Raw genomic sequence first — 17,103 nt, 5'->3', positions numbered from 1 at the left:
CCTGTCACGACTGCCCACTAAAAGCAGAGGACACATTTCACTGTGTCACCATGTTCTGTGTTTCACAATGACAATCACTTCACTTTCATTTCTTGAAACTAGACTAATTTGGGTGCTGAAGGTTGTTGGTGAGGTAAGGAAGTGAGAAGGTGGATTGTACAAGCGACGCTCTAGGAGATAATGTTTCTTAATGTTATAGTTGAAGATCACCACTGTTCCTGAGCTGAGATGTGAAACAAGATATAATTTTATTAATAAAAGGGAGGTTGAATTTGTTCTACCTGGACTGCATGGCCACGCCACAGGCCAGCAGTCTCGTGTCCAGCCGCAGACGACCACGTGATCAAAGCCCAGGCCGGGGAGGGAAGAAGAGGAAGAAGGAGGAGGAGGAGGAGGTTGGGAAAAAATCTCGGAAGAATGAAGAAAGGAGACGGCGGAAAACGTCTCGGCCTGACGGTAAGGTCGTTCGAAGCGTGTTCGCTCCGGTTTGTGCCCCGGACGGCGGTGGTTTGTCGCCGCTTGCAGCCGCAGCTAGGCGGCATGAGGAAGCCCGCTAGCCTGCCGGGTAGCTACGCTAAACCGAACAAAGTTGGGCTTTTTCCCCGGACACTGGCACTGCGGAGCAAGCTCGGCCGATTAAAGTCTAATTCCGACCAGGCCAAATACTGTTAGAATGGGGTTTGTGGCTACCTTATCATTATTATTATTATTATTATTATTGGCTGTCATCCATACAGGATATTAATTCTGCTACTGAGGATATAAAAAAAAACAATAACTACATTGCAGGATATCAACCAGGGTTCTGCTTCATCAATTAAAAAAAACAAGTAATTTAAGGAACAAAATTCTGTAATTGTGCAGAGATGTTAACATGAGCTGCAAACTAGTAAAGGCAACCCATGCCAGAGCTGATTAAACACACATTAAAGTTTTCTTTCATGGTGAGCAGGTTAATTTGTCTAGTACACACATAAAAAAACGAAGGAAGGGAAGTCCAATGTCACATATTGAGCTATAAATAGTTAATTACAAGGGATTCATCGTCACAAGTTCATTCTGTGCCATCACAGATTTATTTTTTATTTTTCTCCTTGCTTGGAAAGTCCGCCTTTGGTGAATCACTGGCTCTCGGTTTGTCTCACTGTCATTTGACCCTCACGGTTCCCTTCTTCCCCATTGATCATGTCTTCCTCTGACGTAGCCTGTGAACAGTCTGTGGTGTGGTATGGCGCGGTGCGGTGAAGGCGAGCCGCTGGCCAGACCTGGGCTCATCAGAAGGATTTGAAGGAGTGGTGAGTTCACTTCACGGCGATCTGGCGTCCGTTAAGGGGCCGTAATGCAGTGATTTGCTAGGATTACTTGGACAGTGGAATAATGGCTTCGGCAGAGAGCTGCACCACATCTGAAGGTCGTGGAAAAACGTAACCAGGTCTTCACTCATATCGAATCAGATCTATAGTAAACTTGAGCCTTCGTGGTTCCATCAAAATTTCTTCATTATTCTTTTTTTGTTGCTATCTCTGTTTCCATATTTCACGCCTCCAAACACATCCATTTTCCCTATTTTTAAATTTTAATTGTTGTCAGTGTGCCTTTATTTTGTACTGAATTAATGGTCCATTGCTGTTTTCAATATACACAGCGCCATTTCCGCCCCAGAATTGCCACGATGAAGCTGAACGAGCGCAGCGTGGTCCACTACGCCACATGTGACTCGCCTCCGGACAAAACCGGCTTCCTTTTTAAGAAAGGGGAGCGCAACACGGCCTACCATCGCCGCTGGTTCATTCTCAAGGGCAACCTGCTGTTTTACTTCGAGGAGCGGGAGAGCCGGGAGCCGATCGGCGTCATCGTGCTGGAGGGCTGCACCGTGGAGCTTTGCGAGTCGGCTGAGGAGTATGCGTTTGCCATCAAATTTGACTGTGCCAAGGCTCGTGTCTACAAGATGGCTGCAGACAGCCAGGCAGCCATGGAGTCCTGGGTAAAGGCCCTGTCCCGGGCCAGCTTTGAATACATGCGCCTGGTTGTGCGAGAGCTGGAGAAGCAGCTGGATGAAGTTCAGGGAAGACCCAAGTCTGCCAGGAAGCCGCTCCTTCCAGCACTGACAGCCTGTTCCAAACCTGCAGCATCCTCCACCACGGGACCACCGTCAAGCGGCCAGTCCTTGGCCTCCACAGCACCTCATGCAAACTCCGTCACCTGGAACCAGGCAGAAGACATGCAGCTCACCACAGGCCCCGCGAGGGAGAACGGCGTGGCCTGGAATAAGGCCCCCTGCATGTCCAACGGGTGTGCAGAAGGTTTCAGTGTCCCCTGGGAGGGTAAAGGGGACGGGTTCCGACCACCTCCCCTTCCCCCACGCCGGAGGGGCGGTTCTGGATCTCTGGAGAGCCCCGTGTCACCTGAGACCGAGTGCTTTTCAAAACTTCATGACTGGTACGGGATGGAAGTGGCAAAAGTGCGAACTGAATGGCTTCAGAACCAATAAGGATTGCGTCCTTTTGCATCAGCGATGAGGATTTAAGATTAAAAATCCAGCGCTGATCAGTCAGTTTTATTGACTTTCTATGATGGTACTTTTATGGTACTTAAGCCAGGAGATTTTCAGTTTGCACATTTTACAACCATCTTTTTCAGCATTTTTGTACACTTTTATAACTTTTTTAATTATTAGAATTTGTTGGTATCACTCATACTCTTGACTGTATGACTGTAAATGACTTGCATAATTGTTTTTTTTTTTTTTTGGCAGAGGCTTCTGACACCAAGGTATAAACCTCATCTGTTTACATCTGTTCCATCTGTTTACCCTGGTGTAAGGTAGCAATGAACAGTATTTACACACTTGTAAACTTGGTACACAACAACATGCTAAGTGTGCACCCCAGGCTAAGCAGAGGTGTACACAGTTTGTATCCCTTAAAACTGCGCCTCTTCGGCTGCCTTAGTCACTCATAGACATGCACACGTGCGTTTTTCCTTTTCATTTAATAGGTGCAGATAGTCTCAATGTGTGCTACTTCTGTCCAGATGCATATTTTCACATCCATAATGATGGCCTTTGTGTGTCTGAATGTATTGATCAGAGGTGGCACTGATGCAGAGAACTAAGAGTGCACATTTAGTCTTAAGTCAGAAAATAACCAGGAAACAAACAACTGCAGCAAGCTGTGTGGGTGAATGCCGCTCGACCCAGAAGGACCTTAAATGGACTATTCATTTTGTCCCAGATCACAAGTCTGTTTGCCTACAATATTCTCAAGGTGCTTTACTGCACATAAATACAAATATGAAATCTGACCCAAAAGGAGAAATGTTTGCATGTGGGTGCTTAGTGAATGGAATTCAAATTGTCATCATGAATAGTGTTCTGGTTGCGAGTGGCCGTAAGCTCCCTTGAACTGTCCGACATTTGTCCGGGTATTGTAGACCTTGCTGGGCTCTGCTGGCCTTGTCCTAGGTTCTTCTCCGACTCTGAGGCCCTGGTGTGCCCTGGTTTGCCTTCGGCAAGTTTTGCCTGTTCACAAATATACATGACAACAACACAAGCTCCATTTGCCAAGTCAATGCATAATATGCACTTTTCCTTTTAAACGTCAGTATTGTCAAGAAGTGTTGCTAAAGTGTATTGTACGCCTGTCTGGCTGAAAAGGAATTAAGCTAGAGGTGCCAATTTGTTGTAAACACTATAGTTGTTTTGTGCCCCTGTCCAAGTGACACAATGAATTCATTTTATTAAGTCAGCAATTAATATTTGTTTATTTGTACATTTTAGGAATTTACTATTGCCCTTACTATGTTAAGGGCAATAACCAGCACCAACAAAAGAATTAATCATGCACAAGGTGCCTGGTACCATTAAAATGCAGACCATGGAGTTTTATCTTCTGGCATGTTTGTGTGTGTGTGTGAGAGAGAGAAATAAAGAAAGCATTCATTAGCACAAAGCCTTGAACAATTACAGCAGCAAAAGTTCTACATAGAGGTCAAATTAAACAATATTTGAACAGTTGTGATGTTCCTTTGATTCTGTGCATTTTATATTACAGTTTTTCTGCTTTGGTTTGGCTCATTTCTTGAAACAGAAAAAACATGGACAAATACCAAGGGCCTCAGACGTGGTCGTAGCATTATTGGCCAGCAAGGGGGCCATTTAACAATGCTTGCTGCAATATCTGAGAAGGGCGTGGCCACACACACATCCCCGGTTTAGGCCCATACAACACTCGAAAGCTCCATCTTTGTACTGATCTGGTCCCAGAAAACGAGAGAGGTCTCGAAGGGCCTCACCTACCACACTATGTGGTTGTGTGGGACAATGTGAATTTCTCATCAGGGCCTGGTTTACTACCCATCCAAGGATGCTCATAAAACTACTCCCACCATACTCTCTCGTCCTCAATCCGATTGAGGAGTTTTTTTCTGCTTGGAGGTGAAGAGGGTATGAACATCACAGGGGATGAGTGTAGCGGATGCACCACAAGGCAAACTCTATGGCCAAACAGAGCGTGGATGGCCAGGAGGATGAAGATGGTGGCCAGGTGAGGGGGGTGATGACACCAACCAGTGAAAGTGTAGTTGTGAAACTTTATTTACTGGAGACAAGATATAATTTTGTTTTGTTCATATATATTTTTTTACAGAATACTGTATCCATTTTCTTTTTATGTACTCTAATGTATGAAAGTTACTTTATGTGTGTAAATAAAAATGGTGCAGTGTGTGTGATGTAGGGATGGTAGTAGCCTAGTGGGTAACACACTTGCCTATGAACCAGAAGACTACAGAGTCACAGGTTCAAACCCCACTTAATACCATTGTGTCCCTGAGCAAGACACTTAACCCTAAGTTGCTCCAGGGGGACTGTCCCTGTAACTACTGATTGTAAGTCGCTCTGGATAAGGGCATCTGATAAATGCCGTAAATGTAAATGTCAAACTTTGGATGCTATGACACACAGTGTCCTCTGCATTTACAGTAAACCATCCCCTTAGGGAGCAGTGGGCAGCTAGGAAAGGTGCCCAGCTCAGTGGCATCTTGGCAGTTCAGCATTCGAACCGCCAACCATCTGATTACGGGTCCACTTCCTTAGCCACCTGGCCACCACCATGGCCCTTCTTACTGTAAAATCATCTTTTTTCAGTTTTATATATAATTGTGTTCTGTTAGACAGTGACAAAACATGCAGCCATTTTGACATCATCCACTGTGTTGTGCTGAACTATCCAGGTTATTTTGGCAAAATCACTAAGTGAATGCAAATGAGACAAAGCAACTATCAAAGTGAAGTGATTGTCACACGTGATACACAGCAGCACAGCACACAGTGTTGAAAAATCTTTGAAATTTTGATGGTACTGACTAGATGGGAAATAAATCTAGTTCTGAAGCATGTGTGAACCGTTTTGGGGGAGATATGAGCTCTAATGTTGTGCAGAACTGTAAGACTGTTTGGCCAAATTATCTTATTATTTTAAGAATGTAATTTCTGTTTAGGAAATGAGCCAAGCCAACAGAGAAAAACTAAGAACAGGTCTCCAAAAGACTTTGCTGCTGGACAACCATCTACCACATCTCCTTAACATTCTGGTCAAGGTGCAATATGAGCTTAACACCTTAAATCGTGGCCTAAAGATTTGAGAATGACACAAATAACTGGTTTTCACAGCGTTTGCTGCTCCAGTGTTTTTAGATCTTTTGTCACATGTTTCTGTGGTGTATTGAAGTGTAATTACAAGCATTTTCAAGTAATTACAAGTTTCATCACGTTTAAGCAAAGCGTCAATATTCGCAGGATTGGCCCTTTTTTCCCCCCAAAGATCTCTGCCATTCCAAGTCTGGACTGATGGCGACCCATTCCTTCATAAAAAATGCCTGGAGTTTGTCCGAATTTGTGGGGTTTTGTTTGTCCATCCGCCTCTTGAGGATTAAGTTCTCATTTGGATTAAGGTCCGGGGAGTTTCCTGGCCAAGCTCTGCACTGGTGGCACCCCAATTCCGCAGCTGAATCCTCTTTAGGAGACGGTCCTGGCTCTTGCTGGATTTTCTTGAACCTCTCTCCTTGAATGATCTGATAAATGGTTGATTTAGGTGCAATCTTAGTAGCAGTAATATCCTTGCCTGTGAAGCGCAATGATGATGGACCGGGTTTCCTTGCTGGTAACCATGGTTAACAGAGGAAGGCCAATGATTTCGAGTTGTCTGCTCTTTTAACTCAATCTGCATGACAGAATGATCTACAGCCTTGTGCTCCTCAACACTCTCATTTTCATGGCAAAGATGGCCTTTGAAATTCATCTGATCAAACTTCGTAACATTCTGGAGTTTATGTAAATTATGTAAAAATAAAAATGGAAGCAGCAAACCTTGTGAAAACCAGCATTTGTGTCATTCTCAAAACTTTTGGTCATGATCGTACACCCTTAGATTTGGAACAGTGGGAATTCTATGGGACTTGAATTCATTTAGACATAATGTTTCGTGTCGGCTGGACAGAAGTCCTACGATTTAGTCCATGTTGCATTACCAGTAAAATTCGCAGCCATTTCCACTTCAAAAGAATGGAGGTGGCCCCACATGTCTTGTTCCACCAGATGTCGCCGTGGCTAAAGCTAAAGCACAAGCGCGTGGTGGTAGTAGCCTAGTGGGTAACACACTCGCCTGTGAACCAGAAGACCCAGGTTTAAACCCCACTTACTACCATTGTGTCCCTGAGCAAGACACTTAACCTTGAGTGTCTCCAGGGGGGGACTGTCCCTGTAACTACTGATTGTAAGTCGCTCTGGATAAAAGTAAATGTAATGCATTAGCTGGACGTGAAATAACATAATAATTCTGACACGCTTCGTGAGGTGTGCAACAGGATTGTTTATTCGATAATTGAAATAATACTTTATAATATTATTCGCAGAATTTCCAGGGGGGCAGCCGTGGTTTCTGGTTTCAGAGTTATGAAGCTTCACGTACAATTGCGATTATTAAACGTAAATGTAAGAAAAGTTGGTCCAAGTTCAGCGCGAAAGGAGCAGAACACGCGTCCCTTCACCAACATCAAACACGACGGTGCTTCCGGTTTGTGTAAAAATAAAAGTCTGTTAATGCGGCTCGTTCATCAATCAACCTACGAAACATGCGTAAGTATTAAATTATATTATTAATGTATTTGTTGTCATTTGTTGTCGAAAGTCGAAAACATATAAAAAAGTGATATAGCCGTGAGGAGCCTTTTATTTCGACAGGTCGCAGCGCCACTTCCTGTCCCGTCGCTAGACGCCGCCCGTCCTCGCGTTATGTCGCCGCGCGTAACGGGCGTCTGCGCAGCAGGTAACTTGTCGGCTTTTGCCCCCCTTCCCAGCGCGTCGGAGGAGCGGCGCCGGTGTGGAGAGAGCGCTCGCCGCGTGTGACGGTCGTGGACGCGGGACCGGCCGTTTTCATTTAGCCGCCGAACAGGTCTGATCTTGTTCAGATAACGTGTTTGTGGGACTGGCGGAGTCGCGCGGCAGCTTGACAGTGCGACTGGTTGGAAGTGAAAAAGTAAAAAAGAAAAAATAACTTTTTTTAAAACAACTTTTTTCTTCCTCTTCTCCTTGGTTTAATTTCGTGATGTACTTGTTTGAGTGGCGGTTTCGCGCTTGCGGTTGTTGTGGAGCTGAAGTTTTTCTCAGCCAGCATCCCTCTCCCCTGCGCGACTGCGTGTTCCGTGGGCACCGTTATAAAACGCACGTTTTCGCCGTGGGACCGCGCAGACCGGACTGATCTGGGGGTTTTATGGATAAGAAACAACACTAACTTTACCCGTCCATCGCATTGCATTAGTTAAACCAACTAAATAAATAATAAATAAAAAAGTTGCTCCGTTCACTTTGCATTTGTGCGTGATCACTCTGTCCCGAGTAACAATGTAAAAAACATAAATGAAGATAATTATTTCTGTTTCTGTAAAGTTGCATACATGCTGAGTAGAAATGAGGAAGTCTCGTGTTCTTCAGTCTGTCTAGTTTGAAATGTATGCATTGTGCATTATGCCAAGTGGTGTGTGTGTGTGTGTGTGTGTGTGTGTGTTGTGCTGTTGAGATGCTTTTAACCTGCATAGCAGAAATGCATACATATTTTAGTACGCCTAGGCAGCGTTATTATTTATTGATACTAATACTTTTAAATTAATTTGCTAAAACTTTTTCAATTCAAATATATTTTACAATTATGGCATTTATCAGACACCCTTGTCCAGAGCGACTTCCAATCAGTAGTGACAGGGACAGTCCCCCTGGAGACACGGGCGAGTGTCTTACCCACTAATATAGTACAGTAGCACAAATGTATTAGTACTATAGAATAAAAATGTTTTAAGAATGTGGACTGCACATTTTCCTTAATACTTAGTAGTAATATTATATGTATCATAATGTGGCAATGAATATCATTTTTTTTTTGTAGTGTTTAGTGTAAAACCTCTCCTAATTTAATGTTAAAACTGTACTGAATCTCGGATTTAATCCAAGTCGATGATGATTATCACCAGATTGGTACATTGAGAGCTTTTTTAGTGGATGATGGGTGATGGTAGTGTTAAAAAGGGCAGCTCCCCCCTCCCCCCACGCCACCTTCTTCGGGGACAGAAGAGTGACACGGCGATGGCGTCTCTGGGTGGGGCCGCGTCACATCTCTGATTGTTCTGGATATCGAGTTCAGTTTTTATTGAAAGTTCGGAGGAGTTGGGATGAGTTGGGCAATCCGGCGTGGCCAGTTTCAGTTCTGCTGGTTCTAATTCGAGGCTTTCTGAAACTGACGCGTGGTGCAGTGTGCTCTGCCGCCCGGGCCTTTTCCCGTAGTTTTCTGCGGGTTCTTTCTGATGCGCCGGGATGTGTGTTGGGGGTTTGCCGTGCGACCGCTGCGTGGGTGAGCACGCAAATTCCTTCTCTTTTGTCAGTGGACGCAGGGTTTATGGTGCAAGTGAAGGCCTGTACCAGCAGGAGCACCTAAATGGTACCTGTCTGGCGTCCCCTTCAGTCCTTCATTATCATCCCCTACGCAGCCTCCCCCACGCCTTCAAACCCGCTCTGAATGGCCGTCGTGCAGAGTCTGCAGGAGGATTTTGTTGTTGTGCGTGTGTGTGTGTGCGTGCGTGTGTATATTTCAGTGTATTCTTGTGAAATGTAGAGGAAGGGGACGAAGTATAGAGAAACACATAAGACACACACACAGGAAGTGGCTTGGTAGATGGCAACAGAAGCGCACACATGCATACATAATTTCAGGCCTGTAATGATGGGGCCGAGGTGTAATGTAACGTGCCCTCTCGCTGCTCCGTTGACCTGTAGTTACGCTCTCGGCCCATTTCCATGGGCTGAAACGCTGGTGGCGGATACGAGTCGACTGTGTCTGGCTGTCGTCGGCCTTTCCTCTGGCTGGAAAGTCAGGAAGCTGCGAGGAGGCTTTTTTTTTTTTTTTTTTTCTTGTTCTCTGCCCAAGTTAGCGAGCGACTTTTTGCTATTGTGTTCTAAGGCAAGCGCACTACGAGACAATAATGAAGGTAAACAGTGCGTGGACAATGCGGCGAGGGAGCAGGGCGGATGTGTGACGTGGTTGGCATGTGTTTATGTTGGGGGAATTTTCAAATTAAAGTAATAATAAAAAAAACGAAACCTCTAGGGAGGTTGATTTGGTCGCACCACTTTCTGGCTTCGATTTTGTAGTTATTGCCATAATTCTGGTGGTAGGAAGGCTACATCTATCCGGTTGATTACTCCGACCCCGAGGTTATCTAATAATAATCCTTCATATTTTTAAGTTTTTTAAAAAAATGTAAAATAACTCCGAGCTGCACATATAACTTAAATAGGACAAGTGTTCACAGTAGTCTAAAGTTGTGCATAAATGCATAAATAAAAAATAAAAAAAGTTTTTGTAAACTCATATATATAAATAAATATTTTGTAAGTCAGATTCTATTATAAATAGTTAATAGAACAGTGTCAGGAATAATCTGGCTTCTATGTTAACTGTAGATATTAAAGTGTGTGTGTGTGTGTGTATATATATATATATATATATATATATATATATACATATGCGTATAAGCATTTGTATTTGTGTATAATGCTTATGTCCTTCTGTGGAGAGAAACGTAATTTCTGTCCTAATGGTTTCTCTTCCGCCTCCTCAGCGGTGTTGCAATATTTCTTTTCGGCGCGTAATGCGGCACTTCCATGTTATTGCAACACGCCTCATTTCTCTAATTCCTATATGCTGCATTGTTGTCTTTGCTTGACAGTTTCACATCAGATATAGTGTTGGGCGATTTGATTTTATTAACCAGGTGCTGTATGTACGGTTGGTTTGCTTGTTATCGCGATGCATCGCTATTGTTCATAACGGCCAACAACTGCGATATTCTTCCAGTCTCCAGTGAAACGTCCTTGTTTGCTGGCGGCGGCTGACGTCCTGCTCGTCCGTCGTGCTGGTGAAGGCGTGTTTATTTGACCGCTTTGTCTGGTTGTCTTGGCTCGCGGCGAGGCCGCTGCATGACCAGAGGGGGATTGTGTTGGCAGGGCTGGGCAGGGCTTCCTGTTCCTGAGATTGCTGCCTGCATTCTTGGTCACTCTGGTTGGGAAATATATGTTTTATTTACTTCAGCCTTGTCTTTTGTGACATTATTTCGATCAAGCATTCAGCACGTTGTGCGTGGGGACGATTTTTTTTAGATTTTTTGCAGTGACCATGAAGCGCATGCAGGCGATTCTCTGGAAAACGAAACCAAAATGCTAAAAAGATTTCTGTGATAGTTGCAATGTATTTAAAAAAAAAAAAAAGTTGTTAGACTAGCTTTCTGTGTCCCGCGCGTCACATGGCAAGTTTTCAAACTGCTTTTATGGCTTTTGTCATAATTTTATATTAAACCACCCAGTGATAAGGCACGGCAAGTACTACATTCATGTCACACTTGTTCAAAGTTGTCACCTTTAGTTATGGGGATAAAGTAACTTCAAAATGTCTCGTGCATCATGTAGAGAATCGTCCAGGCGTTTCGTTTGTTGTGTGGGAAAGAGTGGGACGACTTTGGTTACGCTTCATATCTTAATGATCTCCAAACCAAATGAAGGCAATAAAACTATTATGTAATAACCGTTCAAAGAACATTACATTTCTAGCGGCTGTTATTACAACACTTGTGTCATGGGATGGATCACAAATTGCAATGTGATCAGACGTGAATGAATGGGATCCGAATAGTCTTGGTTTTCAGAAGCGGAGCGATAGGGAAAAAGAGGAACCGTGAGCCATCACAGATTTCGGCTGTGACTCAGATTTATTGCACGGCTGCCGTCAGACCTGCCGAATTCCTTTCCCAGCGCCGCGGCCCACACCGGCCCTTTGTTTGCTGATCGGCCCGAGCGCCATCAGTCCACATGTTGTGTTAACCGTGAATGGGTCGGCTTTGTTCTCCGTCCTCAACGCCGGTTTTGTGTCCGCAGGCCCAAAGACAAAAAACGAGAGGCCATGCAAACCTGGTGCCCACTTGTGCTGTCAGACTCATTCGTCAATCAACCGAAGGACCGAACACTTAACAGGCTGTTGCTAAGAGCGTTCGTACGGCTCTGACTTCGGTGAGTAATATCTACCTTCCCCTTCGTTCATGTAGCTGACCCTCATCTCCAGAGTGACTTGCGGTCACTAATTTACAGGCACAGTCCCTCCGGAGCAATGTAGGGTCTGCAAAGGTAACCCCGGGGTTTATTCACACCGGGGATTTTGTGGGGTGTGAATGAACTGACTTTAGTCCCAGAATGTAGATCACATGTAATAAAGTTGATTTAGTCATTTCCACGGCATTGACGTTTATTATGCTGGTGATAGTTAATATCTCCTGGGACCACTTTTACCTGTGGCATCTGGGTGGTTTTTACCTTTGAGCACCACAGCGGTGTCTTGACGAGAGAGGATCTGAGATATAAACAGGACCAGCGTTCCTCCAGCTCCGGTTGTGCCACAGATGACCTTTGTGGTGTGCCGCTCCACCCGTGTGGCAGCTGGCGTGAAGTCTCCCGGGCAGAAACGTGTTTGTGCGCACCTTCAGACGTCGTGCGGAAAAAAGGCATGATGTGGCGCAGGGCGGCGGCGTGGGGGGTTGGAGAGGAAGTGAGCGCGGCAGCTCTGAAGCTTGCTGAGTCACGGCCGGGCTGGCAGTGCTGATAGAAGCTGTGACCCGGGGGGCCGGCGAGGGGGGCGGGACAGCCACTAGGAGCACGCGAAGTAAGGAGGATCGGGAATTGGTTGGGGGGGTCCGGCGAGGGGCGGCGATGTGGCACGTGAGTCCTTCTACGTCTGTTTTACAGATGCCTCCGCAGAAAAACACCCCTCAGGGAGCCGAAACAGTCACTTCTTGTAGGTTCGTTCCTCTCCAGAAGGTGAAATATAGACACAGACCTCAGAATTTAGTTTGAGGCGGTAAGTTCTAACTTCCCTAAAAAAAAAAAAAAAAGAGTGCAGAGTGCAAACAGATTGCCTGGAAATACACGAGCGTAATTGAAAACTGTGCTTACTGGGAAGTGTGTCATTAAAGAGGATGTGGGAAGATTGGGTTGAGTGATTGCTTCCATTTGTGTCTCAACGTGTCTGCTGGGAAGGTCCTCCTGCCCAGGTGTGAGTCAGGGCCTGCGCAGACCGCCCGTTTCCTCCGCTAGCTAATGAATGCGTTAGGAGGCCGCGTTAATTGGCGTAGATTGAGAATTCGGGCATTGGGTTTGTTGTAGAAGAAGGTGACTCAAGAAAACCACAGAAAGTCCAGCTTCCTTATTTTGAGCCTTCTCATTCACTGTTACATCAAAGGCCGTCTTCCACAGACATTTTTCTTTCAATGTTCTGTTGAAACGACGTCATTAGAAACGTCGAGGCGTTGCCTTTGCTTTCTTTGCATGCTGCATTTGAAAACTGTACTGCTCACCAGACATGTTTTTGAGTATGAATTGGGGTTAACTAATATCGGACTTAATTAATGTGCAGTCTTTAAGTTGCTGTAACGGTCATGGGACCATGCTGAATGAGACACAAGACACAATCGGTCATCATTCTATCACATGCACACACATTACAAACTATTTTCTTCAAAATGTTGGTGTCCTGGAAGAACATGTTATATAAGTGTTCAGATATAGGTCAGACTGCAAATCAGATATGCGCATATGAAGGCCCATCATGTCACAACTGGTCTTCAAAGGTTGTTTCTGAAAAGCAAATGTCGATCAAGAAGAAGGGAAAAAAAAGGATGAGATTCAGAGTGTAAGTAATTATTTTATGCTTCGTTTAAATTCTTTTGAAGTGCTCGTGTAGAATTATAAGGGACTGCACATGATGCCCAGGTTGGACTGAAGGCACCTAAAAGTCCGACATGATAATACAGTTTCTCACTATTGCCTCTTCAGGTAAACAGTGGTATTACAAGACCGCTGTTACGTGTTTAATACGCTCATTTCACCTAATGTATACCAATAGGTATAAATGTTGTTCTCAGAGGTTCTTCACATGATGCACACATTATTTATGACGTGAACGAAAGATTTTAAAGTGCAAGCGTCATACGTCGGATAATTTGCTGCAGTGTGCATTATTTTTTTGGAGTGCTTGCTTCAGCATTGCAAAATGTAATGAGTTTTGGTGGTTAATTTATACAGATTTTTTACACAAGATTTCTTTCCTTTTTTATTCATTGTTGTGATAAAATTACATTTTACCAAGCACATGCATTGCCTGTGTACTTTACTGTGTCTTTTCTTTTTTTTTTTTTTTTAATTTATTGAAATGTTCCTTTTGGTTTTACATTTATGATGTAACCTTGTGATCACTCTCCTCTTCTCGTAGGGTTTCTCAGCTGTGCTGGTTAATGCAATGAATGGCAACACTATCCATCAGGCAACGACCACAACTTCCACTCTGCAATCCTGTGGCTGGAGGGAGTTCTGTGAGTTGCATGCCATTGCTACCGCCCATGAGCTTGCCAAGCACTATCAACGTTTCGCCTCCGAACGTGCCGACCAAGATGTGGTCCCACCAGACAGCTTCTCCAAGCATTTCAGCGACCTCTTCCAGCAGCACTTCTGCAGTGAGGTGGCCAAACAGAACCCAAGCTCTCCTCATGCCCTGCTGGCCTCATCTCAGGGGCCTGGTGTGACCGGGCGATTGCGCCTTGCCTCCTTCACCCGGGACTACCGGAGAGCACCTCGGCCTGGCTCTTCAGCCGTGCTGGGGCCCAAGGCCGAGCCGGTGGCCGTGGCGGTGGAGCAGGAGTGTCCTCTGCACTGCCCGCCTGCCGACACCACACCATGCCTCCGTTGTCACAGTCAGGAGGAGCTGCCCGTGGTGCGCCACCCCGTGTCTGGACGGTACTCCCCTCCACCCAGTCATGAAGTCTTTCACTTTTCCGTCCGCCAGATCCGTCGGAGTGTGAGGCACTTGTTCAAGAAAAGGCAGGACGATCCATCCAAAGGCAATGGGGACAGCCCGGGGACTGTGGAAGGATCTTTTCCGGCAGCGGTCCACAATCCTTGTCCGGAGTCCACAGCCTCTGCCCCGTCACATGTGACGGCAAACACAAAGATGACAGTGAACATCATTGACAGACTGGCAAATAAGATAAGTTTTGTTAAGAGACCAGAACTGAGGGGTCCGTGTAAAGAAGGCCAGCTTAAGTACTTGGTGGTGGACGACACTACCTCTGACAAACAGCCAAGCTGGCAGCGCTGCCGCCTGTTGGTACGGAGGACCAAAGACAGTCCTACAGCTGAACGATACCAGCTGGAACTTTATGATCCCCCTAAGGTAAGAATGATATCTTTTGAACTTTACACAACCTTACAGACTATTTATTTATTTTTTTAAATGTATGCATTCTTGAGGTCACCAATTTGAATACTGTGAGTTCGTGGCTATTGGCAATATTTACGGCCATTCGGTTCATAAGAGTACGTTAGAAAGATGGCCAGAAACAATGTCTATGCCAAGCCAGGTTGCAACAAAACAGCCAAAATAAGATGTGAGTGCATAGGTGTGCACAGTCAGCACACCACAAGTCAAGCTTGCGTAGCAGTCCGGGGACAGATCAGCATTTAAATGCGAGATGTCACAATGCTCAGATTCAGCATTTACCGGCTGTTTATCTTCCATAGGGACACGCCCACATTAACGCCCTCATTAACTTGAGGCTTGAGGCCCTTATTAACTCACATGCATCTGTGATTTCAAGTTGCACCCTCATGCTTCAATTTTTAGTCGAGGGTAAAATGCTATATATGTCGTAGCTCACCTTTTGAGTCCCTTTTTAAAAATGCTTTGATTTTCCTCCAAGTTGGCCTGGGGGTGGAGATGTCTATCGTGGATCGGTCAGTCACACATTTTGCACAGTTCACTTCCTGTTTTAAATGGGGGGAAAAATGATTGTGGTATTGTTTTTAGGCCAAGTTCACTGGCTCGTTGATACATTTTTGGAACTGTGCTTTTGTGCTGTAGCCCAGGTCTGGTCTTGATTGTGTGCGGTTGCATGTTGAAGAGCTTTTCTTTAATGTGCTGATCTGCGCTGTTCATCCACTTGTCCTTGGCCTCATAATTATCTGCAAGTAAAGGTTGGATTTTGCATTCAGGAATCACTGCTGAACTTTGATTCGCAGTTAAGGAATCTTGGCAAGGCGGTGCAGAGTTCCAGAGAATAGCCTTAAAAGGAAGGGACACAGTAGAGCATGGCGCACACACACACACACACACACACACCCTTTCATGTTTTCTTTACTGACACTGTTTGGCTTACTTGCACACATGATACACACATGACACACCTTTTGCTTAGCCTGTGTTGTTATTTGTGCGATGGCGCTGTGTGCACTTGCTTGCAGGGAATCTTTTCTGCACGTTTTTGCACCCTGTCTGCAGAAATTGAGAAATCTAACTTTGGCTTGTATGCCTGAACTACAATAGCACCGCCAGTCGGGTCACTTCGCAGAAGGAGGAAGCTGCGCTCTGGCTGATAATTTTTTTTGTGCGTGAGAAAGTTTGCTGCAGGGAAGTCCTAACTTTTAAAGACTGCATGTGCACAGCAGATAAATGTGCTAGATTATCTTTTGTCAGATTTCACAGGAATATCTGTGTAACTTTTAATAGGTGCTTGAAGAGGTGTTGCTGTCCTGAAAGATCATCAGAATTTTTTTTTTTTTTGATTTTTAGTTTTTTGTATTTGTCACTGTATGTTTTCACAGTATATTAAAGTTCCCAGTTTTTTCCTCCTTCCCTCCTTATATCGGTAGAATCATGTTGGTGGCATAAGAAGTTACTAAGTGCGGCTCATCCAATTCCTGCAGAGAAAAAAAAGTTGTCATTCTATTCATGCAATATTCACATTTGCTGCTGACGCTAGCTAGACAAAACGGATGTGTGCAGTATTGACAATTTTTTGGCAAATTGGGCTGTAGGGGATTTTGAAATTATTACAGACTCTTCGCAATACAGACATTGACAATCCTGCATCAATGCAGTGCAGAATATGATCGATTATGTAATAATGACGTTGCTTGGTGATTTATTTATTAATTTTCTGGCAGTGGCAAAAAATTCTAGTTTAAAAACATGGTGGGTGTGGATACAGTGGAGGTAGGATTTTGGCCTTGTTCACATGGACATTCGAAATTAACTCCCTCTGAACGGCTAATGCGTTTTGCTGTGCTTTGCAGCTGCATTCAATTGTCATTTCACTGCCGTACATTCTTCCCTATTTATTTTTAGTCGAGATTTCTGTAGAAATTATTGGAAATAAACTTTGAATGCAGCGTTAACGCCCTCGTGACTCTTTGGTTTGCTCCATTGAGCAAAAAAACAGTCCCGTTCAGTCTGTGCTCACCTGACTCCATGAACGCCAGAAAAACGCCTGTCTCAGACGTCCGTATAAACAAGGCCATCATGTGGAGTAATGTAGAAACATTGATGGGATGCATCGATAATCGTAATCTAATTGAATCATGAGGCCAGTGAAGACTCACACCTCTTAGACTTACAGTGGTGGTAGTAGCCTAGTGTGTAACACACTCGCCTATGAACCAGAAGACCCAGGTTCAAATCCCAC

The 17,103-nt window shown here is 44.7% G+C and overlaps 2 protein-coding genes across 9 annotated transcripts in view; both read left to right on the top strand.

The window, feature by feature from the left end:
• The first annotated feature begins 356 nt into the window (after positions 1-356).
• LOC114799600 (sesquipedalian-1) lies at positions 357-4,731 on the top strand. 2 transcript variants are annotated; one of them, XM_028996385.1, is made up of 4 exons: positions 357-456; positions 1,205-1,295; positions 1,646-2,439; positions 2,756-4,731. In XM_028996385.1, coding segments are annotated over exons 3-4 (768 nt in total). In that variant the 5' UTR covers positions 357-456; positions 1,205-1,295; positions 1,646-1,672; the 3' UTR covers positions 2,757-4,731. The 2 variants fall into 2 exon arrangements, with proteins under 2 accessions (XP_028852218.1, XP_028852217.1); XM_028996384.1 differs by having other exon boundaries at positions 1,646-4,731.
• Positions 4,732-7,266: 2,535 nt separating this feature from the next.
• The window catches only part of sh2b3 (SH2B adaptor protein 3), a 29,629-nt gene continuing 19,792 nt past the window's right edge, over positions 7,267-17,103 (top strand). The window contains exons 1-3 of one of the 7 annotated variants that reach the window (XM_028997291.1): positions 7,267-7,325; positions 11,477-11,608; positions 13,860-14,816. In XM_028997291.1, the coding sequence (XP_028853124.1) occupies positions 13,887-14,816 (930 nt within the window). In that variant the 5' untranslated portion in view covers positions 7,267-7,325; positions 11,477-11,608; positions 13,860-13,886. The other 6 variants (XM_028997292.1, XM_028997294.1, XM_028997295.1 and 3 more) reach the window with 6 other exon arrangements.

This window comes from Denticeps clupeoides, chromosome 11 (genome assembly GCF_900700375.1).
Source record: "Denticeps clupeoides chromosome 11, fDenClu1.1, whole genome shotgun sequence".
In the NCBI taxonomy this organism is placed as follows: Eukaryota; Metazoa; Chordata; class Actinopteri; order Clupeiformes; family Denticipitidae; genus Denticeps; species Denticeps clupeoides.
This window is presented reverse-complemented; position numbering and strand designations above follow the sequence as displayed.